This window comes from Apteryx mantelli, chromosome 6 (genome assembly GCF_036417845.1).
Source record: "Apteryx mantelli isolate bAptMan1 chromosome 6, bAptMan1.hap1, whole genome shotgun sequence".
NCBI lineage: Eukaryota > Metazoa > Chordata > Aves > Apterygiformes > Apterygidae > Apteryx > Apteryx mantelli.
In genome coordinates this window covers 18,967,118-18,988,446 of record NC_089983.1, presented here as the reverse complement: position 1 = coordinate 18,988,446, position 21,329 = coordinate 18,967,118, and the positions used below count along the sequence as shown (strand labels likewise).

Sequence of the window (21,329 nt, the reverse complement as noted above, 5' to 3'; positions counted from 1 at the left end):
AAATTGAAGAATATGTTCTTTAAATTAAGAAAATTACTTATTTCTATGTTGTTATGCAGCTTATTTATAGAAAATAACTGTACTTGATCGATGAGATCATATTTACCTTCCTAACCCAAAAGAGTCATTATGTCACAGACTACAATTTCATATAAATTTCCTAAGAATCTGTTTTTGAGCTTACACATATTAGCTGGGTAATACATGAAAAACAACTGAGGCTGGAATCTAGCCCCAAAATCAGCCTTTTCCTAGATAATCTAAAAATTATTACAAAAAATCTTACCTAAGCTTTGTATTGTTTTATACCTGAAGTCAAATTCCTCTTGCAAGTCTTCCAAGTATTTGACATCTTGGTCTGTCATCTTTCCCAGGGAAAATAAAAAGAAAGAAGTTATTTGGGTAATTATAGTGACATGAAAAGAAATTTGTTTTATAATGGATAAATGCATAATGTAGTATTTTCCTTTCCTACCATCTGAAAGTTCCTAAGCAGTTCTAGAAACTCTTATTTACTATCATCTAATCTTTAGAAAAAAAGATGATAGAATTATGAATGTTGTATTACACATAACTAGACAGATTTATTTCACTTGTTCAGAAAGTCAACTGTTATTCTCTCTCCCACAGTGAAATTTTAGTTGATACAACCGACCCCCTCCTTATTTATTAGTTCAGTGATTAAGTGCAAGGTAGAAATTATTGCATTTAGCCTGAGTTAAATTTAAATTATTATGCCAATAATGTAACACTCTGCTTGCAACTTTAAAGCAGGGCAAAGATTTTCCCACTTTCTGTTAACATCTTAAATAATACCATGGCTGACATGGTGGATTAATGTTCTCTGAAAAGTGAAAATCAAGAATTATATGCAGCCATTCTTAAAGATATACAAAAGATTTTTTTAAAAGCCTAAGTCAAGCAGTAATTTTGGAAAAGTAATTCCTCTAACTCTGTAAACAGCAGCACCTATCCATGGAGACAGTGTCACAAAGTAGCATCTCTTTCTTGAGAGCTTCAGATTTTCATTTATTCTTCTGAACATTTGTTTGCTATACATTAAAATTTGAAGATCTGAGAGCTTTCTTGAGATCAGTATTTTATCTCAAAAGCTCCCTATTCCACTTGTAGAAGACAATCTTAAAATAGGATTACATTCCCTGAAACGTCTGATCCTTCACAATTTAAGCTAATGGATAACTTTGCATTGACTTCAATGGGAAATGGAATGGGGTCTAAAAAAACCAGAAGGGTGGAGCCAGAGACAGCAACATAGTTCAGAGGCTTTATTTTTAGATAAATCCTTAAGAACTTGGGTAAAGAAACAAAACTCTTTTACTGCTTTGGCTTTTTGCAAGGTTTTGTTTTCATGCTTACTACAAAAAGTCTAGAAGGTATTTTCTAGCAATTATATAATTTACAAAGATACTTAAAAAAGATGTATCAAACGAAGGAAAATAAAGTAGAAAATCTTCTGGCTTACTTCTGGAGCCTGTTTCTGTGTCCTTAATAGGAAGCCTTGATTCTGCCAACATCCTTTTTAGGATGTCCTTAACAATCCTTTTTAGTTCCCTGAGATATGCAAACTAAGTGCTTGGGAAAAGTATAAAAACTCATTTGCTAAAGTAGGACACACAGAGTTAATGATTTGTTTTCCTTTTCATTTTGGAAACTAAACTTTGGAATTACATGTGTAAGGTATGAAACTGCATATACAAGGAACTGGCTGATTTCTGTGTTCAACTTAACTACCTACTAAAAACCCTTCTATCTAGAAATTATTCTCATTTTCACTGGTTCTTCAGGGATGGCTGCACTTCCCCATAGAGAGGACCATGAACAGGTTTTATATGAAAATTTGCTGAAAGGAGTTAATGCTTGCTAGACACACGGCTGAAAGAGCAACGTGGTAGGCTATTGGGCTTCAGCTTTGGCTGCTTTTGCTCTGCAACTCTTATACTCTATATCGATAGAGATCTAGTACCACATTCTTCTAAAGCTAGCTTTATCCTTTTAGGGGTTTCATTTCTCTGCCCTACTTCCCCATTCAAGGAGACACTTATGAGAGAAAGCTCCTGGGACCTCTTTCCAGTATACCAACACTATTGTTCTTGAATGGCATATACAAATAATTCAAATACAACTTCCACACTGAGACTGCCACATTGCTGAAAGTGGGGCAGTAATGGCAAAAAGGCTGTAGGTAATTTGAATCCTTACCCTGGCTTGAAATGAACTCGCATATATTCTGTGATTGAAATTTCCAAGTCTCTACGGGATATAGTTATGTGGTTGGCTCAGTCCAGTTTTACCCTACAATGCTACGGACAATTCCTGGAGAATTGTAACCATCAACTCCCAATGTTCTTCTTCCTTCAGGTCTCCAAAACATGTAATTATGTCATGTAGCCTTCAACCTTACAAAAATCTTGGTATGTGACTCAGAGGTCAGGAATGTTGCCTACTTCTGACCCAAATAAATGGGATGAAGTTGCAGAAATACATTTACTGAACCTCACATCTTTTTAGAGACAGTAGATCTGTTCTTACTGCACGCAGTGCTCTGACTGCAACTCGCATAAGAATGAGCGTGATAGCTTTAAATTATCTAGATTTTGCACTGAATCCAGAGAAGCTGTGAAAATCTGCCTGAGATTCCAGGTATGTCCTGAGTAGTTGGCCTGTGCTGAGATTCTTTAGAATAATGAAATGGCTGGAGTGGCACATTAGTGCAAGTATTTGTGCTATCTGGCTTAAAGATAGTTAAAGGATGTCTGTATGAAAATCATGGCTGTGTAAACAAAAAACAGGACAACAAAATACCTGAGCACTGTTTTTAATGGCTGACACTTTGTGTTCTACATTTCTTTGTCTTTCTGAAACCACAGAATTCTGCAAAGACTTTTCCAGTGGCCCCTGGAACACATTGAACAAATAATAAGTGGATGAGTTACGGTGCTTAAAATCAGCAATGCTATTTCCTCTATACTTAAAATATTTCAAACACGTAACTGTACTGCAAGTTATAGCATAGAGATGGAATTTAGAACCAGATCTTCAGCTGGCTGGAGATCAGATAGCTAAATCTCTGTAGCTCCACAGACTTGAAAAACATGCTTCTTTAACTTTGAAATCAAGAAGGTGAAAGGATATGGATATGTGCAAATGTTAAACATCTAGTAAATTACAGAAACTGAAACATAAAATATGAGATTTCTAAAAAAGATCTGTATCATAATACTCATGTAAGAATATGTATTACAGCCACAGGAGATTAATAGAATACTATTGTTTATGCAGCTGACTCAAAAAAAAATCTATCTGGATTTTACCCATATAACAATTTCCCCCAAATAGGTTTTATATGTACTTTTAAAGTTTCTTTCTTCAAACAACATAAAAACTATCAATGCCTTTGTAACATATAGAATGGAATGTCTTTTGCATTGCATAATTAATATGAATAATTAGTGCATTGCATAATTTAAAACATACACATCTGCTTTGAAAGAATAATTTCTCTAAAGTCTTTCCACAGATTAAAGTCTCTGAAGATAAACTGTGACATAGAAGTCACTTATATCAGTGTTTGCAGTAGTAGAGCCATTAATGAAGTACACACATGAGTTTGGCCTTCTAGCCCTAGTGCACACAAATCACTTTAGCGGGATTCATAATGACAGGAGAGGATTCAGTCCTAAAAGCATGTGAGCAGATTAAACAGGAAGCAGATTAATGAAATGAAATTCATTACCTGTACAGGCATGCTAGCTGCAGCTAATATTCTTCTTTCTTCTCTTAAACAGTTTGAGATGATCACTGCTATATGCATGGGATTACCATGATATTTCCCCTGCAAGTACAAGTAAATACCACTGTCAAGAATTAAGAACAAAGGGCGTCCCTCTGGAAATCACAAACAACATGATTTCACTGTCTACAAGTTACAGCTTTGTGTGGGTGAAAAAGATTCCCCTAATGTTCTCGACCTTTGCTCGTGCTGGTTCAGCTTTGCAGCGCAGCATCAGTTAGTGCCATTGTTTTAAAATTTTCTTAACAGTGTTCTATGGAGATTATAGAGATATAACTTCGAGATGAACATCACTTGAAGATCAAATTGTTCCATTGCTAACACAGCTGTTCTGAAAGGGTTTTCCTGTCAGCCTATTCTATGTGCGATTTTATCATGTTTTCCATTTTCAATAGGATGTTACTGTTAGCATGTAGCACTTCTGCTAAAAAACTGTGAGCCTATTGATATATAGCAATGATGCAGTCAGAAAAGCCTCCTCAGCATAAAGCACAAGAATTAAATTTTGTCTATGAAGTAATTTTTCTCCTTCAACAAATAATGTGCCTAAGATGAAGGAAGAAGCAAGTCTCATCTGAAGCCAGAGAACCTAAATTTTCTTTTTTTTCACACCACTACGAATAAGGAGCAGAACTGTTGATGAATGACAGAGAAATGGGCACAGGTTGAACAAATTTTAGTTTGGGCTGTCTTTATCAAACTGGAAAGCTTGAGTACTCTGATGCAGCATCTTTCATGCTGATGTTACTTGTTTGGTGTTTCTCAATATCTTTCATGCCTTTAATTTAGTATTCATGCATCATTCATTCAGACACTGGTGTTCATATATCCTCCTATTTTTCAGCCATTCATTAGAATTAATCCAGTTCACTTCTTTTCCTGTACAGTTTTCTCTTTTGAATTTATTCTTTTTCCCTATCTTTCTGATTAGTTTTTATTCTCATTTTATTTTATTACTATTCAGAACTTTACTTATTTTTACTTATTCTGAATCTGGCATGATTAAGTTTATACATACTTAGACCAATGCTGTATTTTCCTTTGATATCTTACACCTGTTGCTCTATTAGAAACCAAGGGTGCGAACACACAGAAATGTGAACACACTCCATTTACGTTCATCTCTTACTATGACAGCATACCTGTATTCCTAGTAATTTTTACTAGATAGATTAAAAAAAAAAATTCCCAGTGTGCTTTTGCATGAAATCTAAGTAATTTTAAATATTTGTTCAGTATATGTTTTGATTTCAATTATAAGGTAGAAGAATATTATATTAAAAAGGATAATTTTAATCACATAGACTAGGTTCTTGCTGCTCAGTGTTAGACAGCATGCTGTTGGTAATATTCTGTTTCCACAAAGAGACTAAGGTGAAAGACATAGGACTCCTTGCAGCTAGGTCAGTGATGTAGGAGAAGCTCCTTTCTGGAGAAGCTTTGTCATGGCATTGTTAGCAATGAAACTAAGCTTTCTGACTTCTTTAGGGCTTCTGAAGTTTTCTCAGAAGGATGAATAAGGTATGTGCCCCACACTGCAGTCGGTGCACATCCAAACTAGTTCCAGTGCTGTGCCTTCTTAGATCTCTTTAAAAGCTGTTTAGGATGATGCTTTACTCCAGCAATCATCTGTATCAATTTCACTAAGGAATGAGAGTTAAAGGCTAAACTGTGATTAGGAGTATCTCTGAACAAAGCAGAGGTGACTAATACCACTCCAGGAAACACTGTATCTCAGATGAAATTCTACCTTCTCAAACAGAATTCCCTCCCTGCCAACTCTGTGCAGAGCAGCAGAAGTGGGACTCAACATTATGGCACGCTGCTGATTTCTCCTTCAAATGACAACTGCATTTTCCCCCTACTCAGCTGTGTTGGCCGGCATGGTGGCTAGCGAACAGCAAAGCTCTGCCATTACTCAGTTCTCCCTGCCAGGGTCTGATGCTTTTGGTTATAAGATTAGTAACTATGTTCTTGCTGCATACGTCCTTCAGCACCACTGAACTTCAGGGCCAGGATATATCAGTAGTCTCCTTTACGGAGCATATCATCTTCCTGCAAAAGATTAATAGTGGAGCGGAGCTTCATGAGGAAAGCAGCTTCAGCAGGAACAGCTGGAGCAAATTAATTGCTGAAAAGGGTGGTCATGCCCTCCCCTGGCCTGCTCCTAGCTGTGCAGTGCCAGCCCGTCTCATGCTGGTCTGGTGCCTATCTGACTCTTTAACAAGCCAATTCAGACTGCTAACTGAGATGAAAATTACTCACTTTTTTTCTAAATAGGTTTTCTGCCCCTCACTGGACTAAAATTGCTCAGCAAAGGATGAGTTGGTGGTTAAGAACTAGCACAAGTCGGGAGTGTTTGTCCGGGAAAGGGCAGAACAGGCCTGCCTTGTTTCAGCTACGCTAGGTTAGACTGTTAACCCATCTCATCGGTTTGCACTGTGATTAGAGGAAAACTGGTCTTCTTTTCAAAATCCTTGGGATAAAAGCTGTGGTGAAAAATCTGATTGGTATAAATTCACTGATGTGCATATTAATTTAGGTGTTAATATCTGTTGCTTTCTAATTGTTGCTGTTATTTTTTTTGCTGGTAGAACAGAGTTATCACCCTCCATGTACAGCTTTTGTCTGGAGATGCCTTGTACATGAGGGCCATACCATGTGATGGTACCTCCACAGGCTATCTGAAATTACAAAGTTTGAGAAGTGTTTAATCTGGGCTTACCCCTGCCCAACAGAATTTGACCAGTATGTAACAGAGTGGAAGCTCCTAGAAAGTGCTTTAAATACAAAGATGCAATCCTGCAACCTGGTAGGTCCTTGTGTTTACAAGGAACTTCTGGATGCACCAGTCTGAAGGCAGGGACTGCAATTTGGGATTACAAACAGCAGTGACAAAACTGTTGCTTTTATCACTTTGGGCTATGCCTCTGAGGTTCTTTTAGGATTCAGTCTTGAGCCTAAGGAGGGAAAGAGAAAAAATCAAGGCAGGTTGGAGGAACCAGTATTGAAATTGCAATGAAACCCAAAAAAACAAACCCCATCACCTTACAGAGCCCCTAAGGATTGATAGCTGCCTTTCATCATTGTCCTGTGACAGAAAGAGTTCAAACAAAAGCTGTTGAAAAACATCAACAAGAATTGAAAATCCTCTCTTAGGGCTGGAAAACATATTTACATAGAAAAGGCATTTCAAAAAACCTTGTGACCATGGGATGACTTAAAATCCCCCACCACAAATGCCAGGTATTAGGGACTTTCCTAACATTTCTAGATACCATTCATATGCAAAACTTTAAAAAAACTTTCTCTCTCTGTTTCATTAAAGGAAAAATGTCTGACCCAAGAGATGAAGTACAAAAAATTTTTTTTTCTTCTCAACTCATAAAGCCGTAGTAATAAGCTGTATCTGTAGTGACTCCCCGAGCTGTGCCTGTCTGGTGCTCGTCTGATGCCATCTGATCCAGTTTGCTGTTCCAGCAGAAAGTGAGCAGGAGGCAGTGAATCATCACCTGCCTTTGTGCAACACCAGAGCTCAGGACTGTTGCCCCTCTAAAAGGAAAGCCGGAACAACGCTTTGCAAATGCTGTCACCCTGCAATACAACTGTTTGTGACCAAAGGACAGGAATGAGCATTGCCTTTCTGATATACAAACTGCAAACACGTTTTGAGCTCTGGACAGCTGGCACCAAGCTGAGCTGTGTGCCCTAACCAGAATGGAGATTCTCTTCCCAGTCTTTAGCTCTCTGTCCCAGAACTCCTATACTTGTACAATATATACTGTATCAATAGCCTCTTTTGCACTAATACTAGCTAAGGGTTGTAACTCATTAAACGTTGTCTTAAAAGTAACAGTAATAAAACTCATGTGTTTAACTCACTGTGAAAATAATAGTAAAACCAGAATTTTTTCTCCCCTCATTTGATGCTTCTCAAAGATAATTACACTTCAAAATGTTCCAGTCAGTATTCCCTTGTTATCAATTTACTGCAAACTCTTGCTGGTCTGTACTTCAATTTTGTCCTTGGTTCAGGGCAGAACTTGCTTAAGCTGAACTTGGCTTCTAAATGACAAACAGAAGATGATTTGCCAATATTGAAAAAGTTGTAGAAGGTGGAAAATAAGAAAATTTAACCAAAAAAAGCTTGAGATACGAGAATCCTAGCCTAAAGTGTGACATAAGCCTTGACAGCCAGCAAAGGAGGGAGAACATGGATTCCACAGTTATGCAAGTTTGTATTAAGCTGTAATACATATATATTTACAGAGAAAAGTTACAGTCATCTTTTCCTAAATACCAACAAAGAAGAGAAATTGGGAATTCTTTCATCATGCTTTTCATCTGAAGTTTCAAATGGAAATGTTATTCTTATCTGCTAATTTTACTGTAGTTCTGTTGTTCTTAGAAATCTTCTTTCTCCTTTCTTCCATTTCCTAATCAGTGAGGTCTTTCATATCATGATTTACAACAAAATGATATTATTTGGACTTGCTTCTTCTCAATAACTATCAGCATCATGATGATAAATTTAAACGGGGGAAAAAAAAATTCATTCTGAAGAGGTAAGGACTTCCCTGACCGCCGATGACATTTACTAGGGAGACAAGCCTGCTGCCACACCCCAGAACGCATTGGCCCTACTTCGGAGGCCTCTGTTGTAATCCTGTTTTACCAGATAATGACGAAAACCAAAAGGGCATTAATGCAAAAAACAACTCATACGTTATAGTGTGCAGGGTTTAGATGCTGTTAGTTAAATTTTAAAAGAGCTTGAACTATTCAGGATAGTTTTAGAAAAATGAAACAGTGCCTGGGGAAATTCAAGACTGATGTGTAAGTCATAAGATAATGGAGAAATTTTAAAATACATATTACAAACCTTTAGAAGATACGGATTTTTTTAAAAAGATACCTACCAACTGGCAGTTTTAGTATCTGATATTTACTGCTTTCCCTGAGAAGACCTAAGAAATCTAGACCAGAGAGATTCTCCCTCCCTCCCTCTCTCTCTTTCTCCCTCTTTTTTTTTGTTTTTAATGCTCAAAAATTTAACAGATTTTCCTGTGGGCATCTCCATCACAAAGTGGCTCACTCCCAGTCACAGTAATATTGGCCAGCTTTCTTTTCATGTGTCAAAGGCCTCTCTATACCAAGCACATCCATAGATGAATGCTTCTGTATGCACTGCTTGAGCACCTTGATTCTATCTTCAGTGATTAAAGTAGGGGATTAGGTATTAAGACTGTTGTTTTCTGCTTCTAACGTACAAGGATATGCTGTACAACCTTTAGAAAGTCAGAGTTTTACCTGATTATCTCCTCTGGTTTTCAAGGTGACCTGAAAAGGACCTCTTTGAGTAGGTTTTAGTACTTTAAAATTTGGTTGTTTTTCCCTGCTTTTCCTTCTTCTTTTTTTCATTTTATTTTAAGGTATCAAAAATACTAGCTCTGGTTTTCCTTGGTTCTACTAGAAAAACCCTACTTTACGGTTTTAAAGTGTATAAAACAAGATCTTAATTGGAGGCATGAAACTATTAACTAATATGATTGTTGATGTATTTGTTGAAATTAAAAGAATATTTAAAATAAGCTGATGGAAGGGAGGTAGGACACAGAGAGATAGGAAACAGGGTTACAAAGTCAAGTGAAAATACATTTCCTTCCTCATTGCTCACTTGTGATATCCTTATTTTACTAAGTCTGGTTCTGAACATTTTTCTAGATAAGCAGATATGTGATGTTTCATGTAATACAAAACAAGGAGAAAAAAATCTCTTTCGTTTAATTTTTTTAAGAAAAAAACTTTTTATGTTTGTGTAACAAAAAAACGTGTGCATGGGAAGGCATAACCACACACACTTATTTCTCTTTTTCACTTCACCTTCAAATGTGACAAACAGCATTTTGCCTTGATTTATTTTCTACCTCTATTTATGTATCCAGACAGAAAATATAATGAAGACAATACTGGAACACCTTTCTCTCAGATGCATCACAAGGACTGATTCTTTCTTTGTAAAGTGCTTGCGAGTTTTTAAAAGTTTGTATTTAAACAGGCAGTATTCTTACTAAAAGTCTTATTCTAATAAAAGCGTAGCTCTATTTTATCTAGGTCTTTAAGAGGAAGTACCTGTGACACTATCTATTTACAGTGTTCTTCTTAGACTTTTATTTTTAGATTTCCCCTCCCCCCTCTCAAAATACATAAGAGAACTTTAAAGGCAACCTTATTCTTTTAGACAACTTGTATGATATTGAGAAGTCCTAAAACACAGGTATGCAATGCTGCATTTCTGCTTTTCTCACAAAGTATAATGCATAATTTTCAAAAACATCATAAAATTCTTTAGGGCGTACACAACCACATGCCGATAAGCAAAACTGTAAGAGCACAGTGAATAAAGCTGTGAAGATAGAGATCTTATTTTCCATCCCCCAGTTTGCCCCCAAACTCCACCAAGTACCTCCCAACAGACTCTAACAAGAGTCAAGGAATGGTTTATAGGAACAGTAGTTTTCTAAGCACGTAGGGTGAGATGTATCTACAGAAAATATATGGCTGTAGATCTCATCATCTGACAGTAGAACTGTGCTGCCACAAAGGATGAATAATGTAGTGATGCTTCTTATTTAAATGAGATTTATTTCAAAATAAATAAAAATGCTATGTCCCTTACCAAAGAGGGCAAAGAAAAAAGCATAGGTGAAAGAGGACTGATCTTCTTTCTCCACCTTACGGACACAAAGTCCAGAGCATTATTAACTAATCTCTCTGGCAGATATTTGTTCACAGCTGGGCCCTCTTAATACTCAAGAATGAGCAAAGACCACAAGAGGTTGTTTGCTTGGGTCTTTTTTACTTCTGTTTGCAAGCTAATTCACATCTGTTCTACAAAAACAAACAAAAACGTATATAAATTGTTAGGGTTGAATTCTTTAAATAATAATTGGGAACTCAATTTTAATTCTAATAAGTAACCTTCTTTCGGTCTTGTATTAGAATCTTTTTTTTAATCCTTATTAGCTAATGTTCAGTAGTTAATCTGAAATCACTAATAGCAGATCGGTTAGCTACTTTAGAATACGGTCCACTGTCACCAGTTTCCCCTTTGTATGCCAAAATTTTTAGTAAACAGTCTCAGTGGTTGATCTAGAAAACTTATTGGGGGCAAGATGGTAATATGAAAATTCAGTTTGAATTGTATTAGACAGCAGATCAGATTGGTTAGAAACACATTTCCTACGGTAATTTGTTGCTTTGTTGATGCGGCAGGTTACATGAATATATAAATATATACGTAAATAACGTTTTTAAATGGTTCTTCTGTTGTGTATTAAAACTGTTTCTCTATTTTGTTCCATTCTCACCCTGTTGTTTAACAGGAAACTGCAACTTAAACTTCAATGGCTGTGTTTCCATTCTTTGCAACTGTTTCTCAGTACAGTGCTTATTAGAAATATTTGTTAAGTACCACCTGGAGTATCCTCTTTCAGATCTAACAATATTTTGTCAATTTTCCTTGACGCACTGAAATAAATAATGTTAGGAAATATCCCTCATGCTTTTCATTTCTGGTACAGTGAGTTGCATCAACAGTCCTGAAACAAAATAAAAACCTTTATATGTTCATTTCAGTTCTATCTAGAGAAGCATAAAGATGTTCAGTTCTCATTACTGATGGAAACAGGCTGTGTAGTGTAACTGAGAAACTGAATCAGAACCAGGAACACACTGCTGTGCTACCTTGCTGAGTAACATCATGTAAAGCAAGATGCTATTTGTTTGTACTGCTTAGAAACAGGGGCGTATGGAAAGAAGTGCCATAATGTTAATATGTATCAATTAAGATGGCAGAAGATACTTTAAGATGCTATTCCAGATCATTCTGTAACCATAGTAGGGCTGTGCAGGAGGACGAGGTATAATCAAAGTACTAATTCCCAACTCCACAATACAAACATAGTCCTTCCAAAAGTCCATTTTGATATCATTGGTGGATGTGTATCAGCAAATCCTGTGATCCTCTTTTGTAAGAGCTTCCCCAGATGTGCATGGTGTGTATACAGATGTGCTTTTCAGGCAGAATGCCCATCGCCTGCCCTCTTCTCATCTGAGGCTCTCACAGGGGTGCAGAGTGGGTAAATTTCACCAATACCTGAGAACCTGCCATTAGTATTAACTGAATATCACGAATAGGCAGCAGTTACAGCAAAAAAATCCCCCAAAGTACACAGTGTACTAGTTAACTCAGGCTTCAATGGTACATGAGCAGAGTAGCTCTTCTTCCTGTTCCCGAAATCTGTCATTTCACTTTCATGAAGAAATATCCACAAGATCAATTTTCCCCTGAATATTGTAAACAATGATGTGACACATCATGTTGTTAATAATGAGAGGGGATTGCTTGAGAGTAGAGTATATATATAAGCTTCAGTTGTGAGTAGGACGATTTGGGGAATTTCTGCTTTTTCCTCATGTAATTGTCACATATCCAGTGTAATACACAGCACAGCCAGACTGTGGTTCTTGAGCGACAGGCAGCTCAAATATATAGCTCAAATTTGGCTCAGACAGCAGGGCTGCATCGCATGGGACTACATCTGAGCTGGCAGGTACCTGCCAAGTGCTCCCAATTTCCAGCTCTGGAGGGAAAAAGCAAGGACATGGGGACTTCTGAGACGAAAATCACTGGATTACTCTGAGACCTACATATAATCACATCCCAGCACCACCCCAAAAGCAGTGGGAGCAGTGGGATGCTGGGGAAACAGTGCCCCTCTCTGACTCCCGGTCTACTCGGAGCCTGCTGGTCCCTTGGCTCTCACAGGTGCACTGCAGCTGTCCCGCTGCTCTTAACTAAACAAAGATTTTGGCATGCGTGTCAGGAACATTGACAGTTTATTTCTTACATGAGTCTCTGTGTATTTCATCAGTCTTTTCTTGTGCAGCAAATCTACTCACATATTGCAGGGAAGCTTACATCAGGGACAGGCATACTGTCACTTAAAAAAAATCCTTTTAAAAACTAAGACGTAACTGTTCATGGGCTAAGGTCTTGTAGACCGTTGCATCCAAAATTTGGTTCCTAGAAGTGATAGGTAGCTCTTCTAGGCTTCATGCCTGCCTTTTACGTTTTGTTGTCATAGCAACAGCACAAACCCTGTACTTGTGAATAATCTGCTTTTCTTTTCTCTATCCAGTTTTTAAGCAGGAGAATGAACCATAGGCACAGCTTCCTCCCTCCTTCCCGCACTGCCTCCAAAGGCTTCCTCTCCTGCAGGACTGCTTGGCACCGCAGTGTGTGTGGGCGGGAGCTCTGCGGGAAGAGGGAAGGCGAATCTAACCTTACTAAGCAAAGGTGCCATAATAGCTTCCACTGAAGAGTGCAGCAACAAAAGGCCACTCTGCAGAAAATGACTGCTAGAAAAACAAATTTAATTCCCTGGCTAGAGAAATAAGAAAAATATAAGAAGTAAATATGAAGGATTTCAGCTTAAAACTCTGATCCAGATTTTAATATAATGTGTACCTTTATGCCAGATGAATGTCAGGAAGTGGTGTTTCAACAAAAGCAAGAAATGGATAGAGAAGCACATTATTGAGAGCTATATGTGTGACACAGAAACTAGCAGCAACCATAGCTGCTTAGCTAAGTTGCTTAGAGCTTTTCCAAGTACTTATAACTTAGTCAAATTTCACATTTACTGGTCAATGTCTGCTTTTCGCCTCAACATAATTTTGGAAATGTCAGTAGTCCAAGCAAAAGTGTCATGTTCCATAGGTATTTCTCTAATGTTAAAGGAACAGGGATGGTCCCTGTGGCCTAAAAGAAGAGTGCGAGTCAGAGCTGTCTTTTGGCTAACAGTTCTGCTCTTTGCACTTTACAACTCTTAAGACCAATCAAAGTTTTGTATTGCAAGTACGAGGCAGGCAAGCTGTCACTTCTTCCACTACTTCCATCATTATTTCCATGGAGTAGCTAAGGCATTTACATAAAGATATTTCAGGTGAAGCTCAGAATAGAACATATTCTCTGTTTGATAAGAAACCTGAGGCTCAATGATACCTTTCAGACTGAGTGTGCTTGGCTGTGGTACTATGAACTAGTAAACAAAATTCTCTCTAAATTCAGTAACAGTGCCAGGAATCTTGATGCCAACAATTTGTCTGCTGTCTAGAAAATAGCTGCACAGGCCATTTGTAAAGTGTGTATTACTTCTCCTGTTAAAGCAGTTCATCGTTAATGATCTAATTGTATTATTAATTAAACATTAGTCCCACCTTTTATCTTTTGTCAAGAACTACAGACTGTTTTTGTATGGCTTTTGAGTGTTCTGTACTTGTAACTATTATTGTTATTACCATAGCATTTAGGACCCTCTACCATAGTGCAAGGTACTATTCTGCATACTTAGAGATAAATGCTGGTTTCCAGCATTACCTTTCTTGACAAGTATTACTTAATATTGTAACATGATTTGGCTCACAATAATAAACAAACATCACATTCAGACCATGCATTGAGGTTGAAGAGCTTTGTGTGTGTGTTCATGTGTGTGCTCTACATGTCTGTATGTCTACGTGTGTGGTGTAGAGGGGAAGGAAGAGGAGTGAACTGTGAAATTTCAAAGAAGTGTTGCGCTAGAGAGCAAAGCAGAGATAAGGTGGGCTAATGGTAACTAACCTTCAGAGAAAATCAAACCAACGCTGTTCACAGAGTCACCAGAAGTGAAAAGATGTTTACAAACGTTGCTTCCTCTCCTGTTTAAGAGCCCAATCTTTTCCCCATCAAAGTCGGTGAAAAATCTCTTTAATTTTGAAGCTTACCCTTCCAATCTCCCTTTCTCTAGGTGGTATGTTGGGACAAAAAGGGCTAGGGAAGTATACTGTATACTTCAGTCATCTCTTCTGGTCTTGTTTCACAAAGCTGTCAGAAACTAGCTCAAATTACAGGAGTTTTGCATGTGCAAGTGTGTCCAGCTTTGGGCAATGGAGCTAGATGTCCAATGCCAAGCTTATTAGATATTCAGCAATAAAATACAATGAGTGATGCATTCAAAAATCAGGGCCCTAATACTCAAATGTAAATCTGAAAAGAAATGCCACAACTTCTCTAATTATATAATTTGCACACTCAATTTTAAGGACATTACAGCAGCAACAATGAGTACTGTGTGCCATGTACAGCTCATATTGCATTACTAATAACTGACAGATAATAATAAGGATAAGGATGTCAGTTCAACACAACTACTATAACATTTCCCCCGATAGAGTTACCTAACCAATAAAGGAATCAATTTTAACTGCTGAAGCTCAGAAGACTGCATGCACAGATCTAAAGAATGTGCAGCCTCTACTTTGGTTGAAGATGCAATTATCATCTGTGTTTTAAAAATTACAAGTTGGAACATAAAATTTTAAATGTAATATTTTAAACAAAAATCCAAAATGTGCGTTACAGATTTCTCTTAAAAAGACATACTTCAAGCTATTTGCTCTATCCAAAAAGAAAACAAAACAAAAAAAAACAAAAAAACCCACAGCACTGCAAGAGTCTGGTCCTGCTCCAACCTGTAGAAGTTATTTTAGAAATCAGAATGGACTGTGGGTTATAGTATTAAGGGTCATATAAGAAATCAGGAAAAGCTCTAATAGTGAAAGTGCTATTTGGTATCTGCTGGTTCGCATGTGTATTCTGAAACTGTACAAGTAGCTTTTAATCTAAAAATAGGTTATTTGCTGTCTTGATAGAATGGAGAAAGGTCAGCATTATTAGTAATGTGTTATATTTTTTTCTTAACTGGAAATATTTTACCACAAAGCTCAAGACTGAGGCTCTTTTTAATAAGCAGTATAAAGTATTTCTTTTCAGAAAGCCAGCAATCAAGTGAAATGATGGGTTAGGCAAATCCTTATGAAACTTCTACTGCTACTTTACCTAAAGAAGGAAAAGATCAACTCTGGTGCCAGCTCTACCACGGCTGTAACTAGTATATGGTAACTGTAGTCTAGCTGCACAGTTGTAAAGGAGACTCCTCTGCATTTTGGCTTGTTCTAGAAACTTAACTCAAACCCTTGCCAACTGAGAAAACACTTAATCAGAAATCATTTAAAACTCCCCTTCTCTCCCCTTCCTGGAATACGCCTCATTTGTTTTGTGCTCTTCAGAAGCACAACATAATATAATCTCCAAACATGCCAGACTTAAGGGACATGATTTTTATTCTGGCCATTTACATAATATATTGCCAATGTGAAAAGTCATGTGTGGCCCAAGGCCTGATTATTGTCTCAGTTGCCATGTTTCACAGACTACACATTTGGCTATACAGAGTTGCTACTCTAAATTTTGGTGAAATTTTTAAAATAAAATACAGATGGGAGGAGGAGAAGGAACACTGAGAGATTCAAATTACGTAGAGCCTGTATGTAAATATATACCAATCCCTCTGCATATGCACATTGTGACGATAATCATAAATGCACCAGCTCCTAAGCCAGTGGTACAGCAATGCAACTGCTCACTTCAGTGTCCTGAAACACTCTTTCTACATGCATGCTATTGCAAAGAGAATAACTGTACTAAGGTGACACAGCTCTTTCTCAACCCTAGTATGGTAATGCGTACTAAGACCGTGACAGAAATAATAGGATTAATCTTTCTGCTCAACTTGTAGTTAACTCCAAAAGCAGTTGACCACATTTGTTGTTTGAGTAGTATTGAAATTATGGATAATGCTGCTACACAGACAAGAAAAGAAATGAAAAGCAACCTTAGTTTCAAGTTACATGAGACGGCTTGCATAATACCGGAAGAAAGTGGTAGTGATGGAAATATTATCACATATTAAAGAGGTCACCATTAAGGACACAGAATAGAAAGATACACAGCTATAAAGAGAACAAAATAATTGACAATGTCATGTTAAGATTTTCCAGACCAAAACATATATATAAAATAAAAGTAATGTTTTGCAAGCAATATAACTGTCATTGAAGTACCTATGGAAAACACCATCAAAGAAGAGAAAACCCCCCAAACTTTCATTAAACTCAGATGTGTATCTGTTTTATGTAGAAGACATAGATGGCAGGAAGTAAATGACTGATGAAGTAGAACTCTGAAAATTCTTGCTTTAAATAAACAGTTATTAGAGAAACTTTCAGACAAACAAAATAAATATCACTTTGCAAAAGCCTAATGGAAAATCCTTTAAGTCACTCATAAAAAATAATTCCAGCTAAGCATAAAATAGCAAACATGCTATTGATTTCCAGTGGTTCCTTTTTCAGGCTGCTGTTCTATTAAGGCTTAAATATGCATTTTCATTTCTGCAATAATCACAATTAATCATAGTTAAATACCTGTAAGTGTCTGAAAAAACAGTAATTACATTTGTAATAAATATTAGCATCCATAAATACCAAATAATCTTATTTTTAATAACTGAGACCCAGACACACATTGAGCTAACAGGTCACAGCACTGTTATATCTGAGCAATATCCATTAAAAATGTGAAATATTGTTCCACAAATGTAACTGGCAGTGGAATTACTATCGGAATTATCTTGTTTAAGGTTTGGCCTTCCCATAGCGACTCAGAATCTATAGTGATGAGGATAGCTCTGAATTTTCAGAGGACTGAATTGCATTCAAAAGTGGTTGGACATTATGTTTAGGAACCCGTAAGTGTATACAATTTGTTATCTGAAGTAACAACCTACCTGAAGAAGCTTCCTGATTCTTTTCAGGTTGTGAATCAAGAGAAGATTCTTTTCTTGTGAAACTCGATCTAGCTGTTCATCCACTTGTATTAGCAAATTCTGTAAAAGGATTGTTGCCATTGCTTCATTGTTGGATGCAGCCTCCCTATAGAAGAATAAATGAATGTGAAACATGTACGTTAATAAACAAAAATGTCATAGTGTCAAACTATTTGCACAAAAAGTTCTAATCCATTCAGAAATTAAGGTATTAAACAGAGGCTTTAAAAATATAGTTACTTCTTGCATATACTTAGAGCTAGGTAAAGAACTGATTTTGTGATCCTTTGAATTATATTCCCCTAGATATGCAGCTTTATAGAGAAAATGAGGATGTTGTGAGCATAGGCCATGGAGTCACTCAGTGGGAAGACAACTGGGGTCTAGTCTCTGTTTCATTGAACATTTGAATATCTTTAGTCAGCTTTCCAGAGGAATTTAGGCTTATGCATACAGTCTGTCTCCCTCTTTGTCACACAAATACAATTTCTGGACCTGCTGCCCAACTGCAGACAAAGTTGACAGTGTGCTTGAAGTCTGAGAGATACAATGTTCTTACAAATTTCCTAGGAAACTGGCAGGTTGGTAGAGCAGAGAGATCCAAATTACTGCCTCCACTGAGGAAAAGGCAGTAATAACTTGCTCCAGGAGGCAACAGCCAGATGGCCAATCAGCACATATGTGTCTTCACACCAGGCACCAGATGAGCCTTTGCCCAGCCAAACTATTCGGGGATACAGGAAGACACTGAGAATACCGGTGAAGGGTAGGTAGGGGACAAAGGACACAAAGACATAGAAAAAACAGCTTGACTGTTTCTGCTGTGTAGGAAACAGCTTGTTACATGAAGGGCAATACCATTAGTGAGCAGAATAGAGGAAGACACCCTTTGGACTGCGTGGCGTCCTTGTCCTAAGGACACACTCTCTCTTTGCCCCCAAAATGGCAGATGCCTGTTTGAGACATCCCTTCTAAATCTAGCAGAGGAGATTTTAATAATCCAATAGTCCTATAAACACTTGGCTATAAATTGTTAGAAAAGATTATATTCCTTAGCAGGTTTTTGCAATAGCATTCTAACAATCTTGTGGATTTACCTTGAAAATTTGAGATGTCTCTTTCCGGTACTACTAATACAGACTTTTTTGGCATTTAGTTCTGAATTTTCTTAAGATAAATATCCAATGAATTCAATCCAAATTTGTTCATAAATTCACCTTCTAGACAATAGTTCCTGCAAATAGCTGGCTTGCTCCCCAAAATTATGCATCCAGTTTAAACTGCAGTTTTGGACAAGTGGAATAATTTTACGCTGCAAATATAAGCAAATAACATTTCCATTGAAAACTGACACATTACTTTTTCCATGAAATAACTGTAATTACACTAATTTGCTAAACCAATCTTAATGGATTTTGTTTAGGAATAAGTTCAAATGAAATCTCACCTCCAGACAAGCCTTAAGTTTAAAGTTGCAAGGGACAGAAAAAAGAGCTCTAAGAAAATCCGTCAATAGAATTTTTATTCATTGATTATATGCATAATTATATTAACCTTTAAATTTGTTGCTTTTCTTTAAAGTCATTATTTCAACACATGCACAAAAAATGCCCAATTGCATTCAGCTTTTTTCTTCAAAAGCACTGCCTTGTCTTTCATGTAGTATGCAGTAGTTGATTTATTAGGAATAGAAACCAGAAAGAAATGTCCTTATTTTGTTCTGTGTTTTAATATAAGCATGTCTATGACACATAAAATATGTACAATGGAAATTTTTATTAAATAAATTAGAGTAAGAACTTTGGAGCTTTATGAGTGCTTTACTGACATTCTGAATCCCTCTTTAATCCTTTATTTAAATGAAGGTTAAAACTAGTTCAACAACAGACTTAACCCATAAATAGCGGAATACTGTTCTTGGAATACAGATGCCTGAGCAGTTCACAACTGAGCACCCTAAAAATCTGCCAAATAAGGAAAAAATGGTTCATGACTCAAATCTTAAAAGAGGGAATAAATTTCATCCTACCAATCTTGGCTTTCTATCCATTGTGCTAGTAGATGCCGGATTTCCATGGGGAAGTTATCATCATAGAACTGGTCTACCTGCTCCAAAAACTTTATTTCCAGTTGTTGAACTTGACTCCATTGCGACATACTGCAAAAGAAATGGTTAAACATGTTTACTGTTGAAAGTTGGATATCTGATATTGAATTAATAATCCAGTGTATAAACCTCTTATTTTCATGATAGCTCTTTTTATAACACACTTCAATATTCCTGTTTATTCTCTTTTCTCTTTCCCAATTTCCATTTTCATTTCCAATTTCCAAATTCATTTCCATTTCCAAATTTTATTTCTCTTTTCAGCCCTTACTTGGGTTGAAATTGAAGTTAGCCAGTTAAAGAGAGAGAAAAGAGAGCAAGGCCATTAAAAGAAATTCTAGATTTTACACCTAACTGGACACCTCTGCCATTTTTCCTCCTTAATGCAAATGTTTTGGGGTACTGTATGATGCTTATGAAGTAGGCAGATGAGTAATCATTCATTTACACAGCATCTCTTTGAAGAGAAGTAGTTTAGAATTGTACATCTCAAACGCAAGTCAAATAATTCTTATGAAATAGGAGTAGAAAGCAAAGAATTTGCTCTTATTGGTGAATTCATGCCACTCAAATTTCTCCTAATGCCACTGAATGTTGTATGTTTTTGTGCTGTTCCTAGACCCCCACATCTTCTCTATTTGGAGAGTACTGCTTGTTTTGCAAGGTAAATTATTGATCTGGTGCATTTTTTCTATTTTAAATTAGTATGGAATTCTGGGATTTGATGTTAAAAAAAGAAAAACCCATGGAAGGGGGAAGCCATCTGAAAAATAAAAGAAAAACAGGAGTAGGATCACCCAAAAATAGGCTCTGAAATTCTTAACTGGAATAACTATCCTAATTAATTTTTGACTGTTTAGTGAGATACTGGAGTTAGAAACTCAGTTGTTCCATATTTTAGGTGGGGTGAATTGTCTTTGAATATCTGTTTCTCTCCATAGCCTAAAGAGGCTGTTTTGGGTGAGCAGGCTCTCAAAGTAGGCTCCAGCCTAAGTGACTTTATCTCCACTTGGGAAAACACTACTTTTCTGGTATCTGCACTCTAGGTTTGCACCGCATCACCATTAATTCCACTTGTTAAAACACAATTTTCATTGCAATTTTTTAGTGCAGGAAAGATTAGCCAAAAGCAGCATCAGAAGAACTCAAATGTGTGTGTACAGTAGAAAAGTAGTAACTGATTTGTTGCTTTAGCCCATTTAGTGGATGAGTGGAACAGAGGGATGCCGTGGGGCCTGCCCTGGCACCCCAGGCCCTGAGTGTGCCCTGCCTGCACCCTGATCCTGTGCCAGAGGGAGAGGGGCTGCACCTCACTCCCCCTTCCCAGAGGAAAGCTGGGTATGCTGGAGGAGCGGAAACTGTGATGCACTTTAAGACGGAGCACAAAAGGGCTGGGCAGAGGACTCAGGGTTGCATCACCTGCAGAATGCCCAAGCCTCGATGGGCAGCCAAAAATGCCTGGCTGTAACTCATCCAGTTTACTTTTGTTTAAATTATGTTATTATGCTGTGGAAATCCTTAGTACACTGCTGCACATTGCTATTTTGTATGCCTCAAAATAACAAAAGGAAAATGATACAAAACCCATTATAAACAAGGTCATCATCTCTTTTATTATGATACTATGTTTGTTCATGTT

The 21,329-nt window shown here is 37.1% G+C and overlaps 1 protein-coding gene across 4 annotated transcripts in view; it reads right to left on the bottom strand.

Annotated features, from left to right (window-relative positions):
* Positions 1 to 19,740, bottom strand: part of STAT4 (signal transducer and activator of transcription 4) — a 42,559-nt gene extending 22,819 nt beyond the window's left edge. For 3 of the 4 annotated variants that reach the window (XM_067298932.1, XM_013952298.2, XM_067298933.1), the window contains exons 1-5: positions 19,613 to 19,740; positions 17,545 to 17,689; positions 3,755 to 3,853; positions 2,824 to 2,916; positions 287 to 365 (exon numbers count right to left, since the gene is read on the bottom strand). In XM_067298932.1, coding sequence (XP_067155033.1) covers positions 287 to 365; positions 2,824 to 2,916; positions 3,755 to 3,853; positions 17,545 to 17,689; positions 19,613 to 19,740 — 544 coding nt within the window. Of the gene's footprint in view, positions 1 to 286; positions 366 to 2,823; positions 2,917 to 3,754; positions 3,854 to 6,536; positions 6,772 to 7,758; positions 7,877 to 17,544; positions 17,690 to 19,612 lie in introns of those variants that run through there. The other variant, XM_067298934.1, reaches the window with a different exon arrangement.
* Positions 19,741 to 21,329: the final 1,589 nt, after the last annotated feature.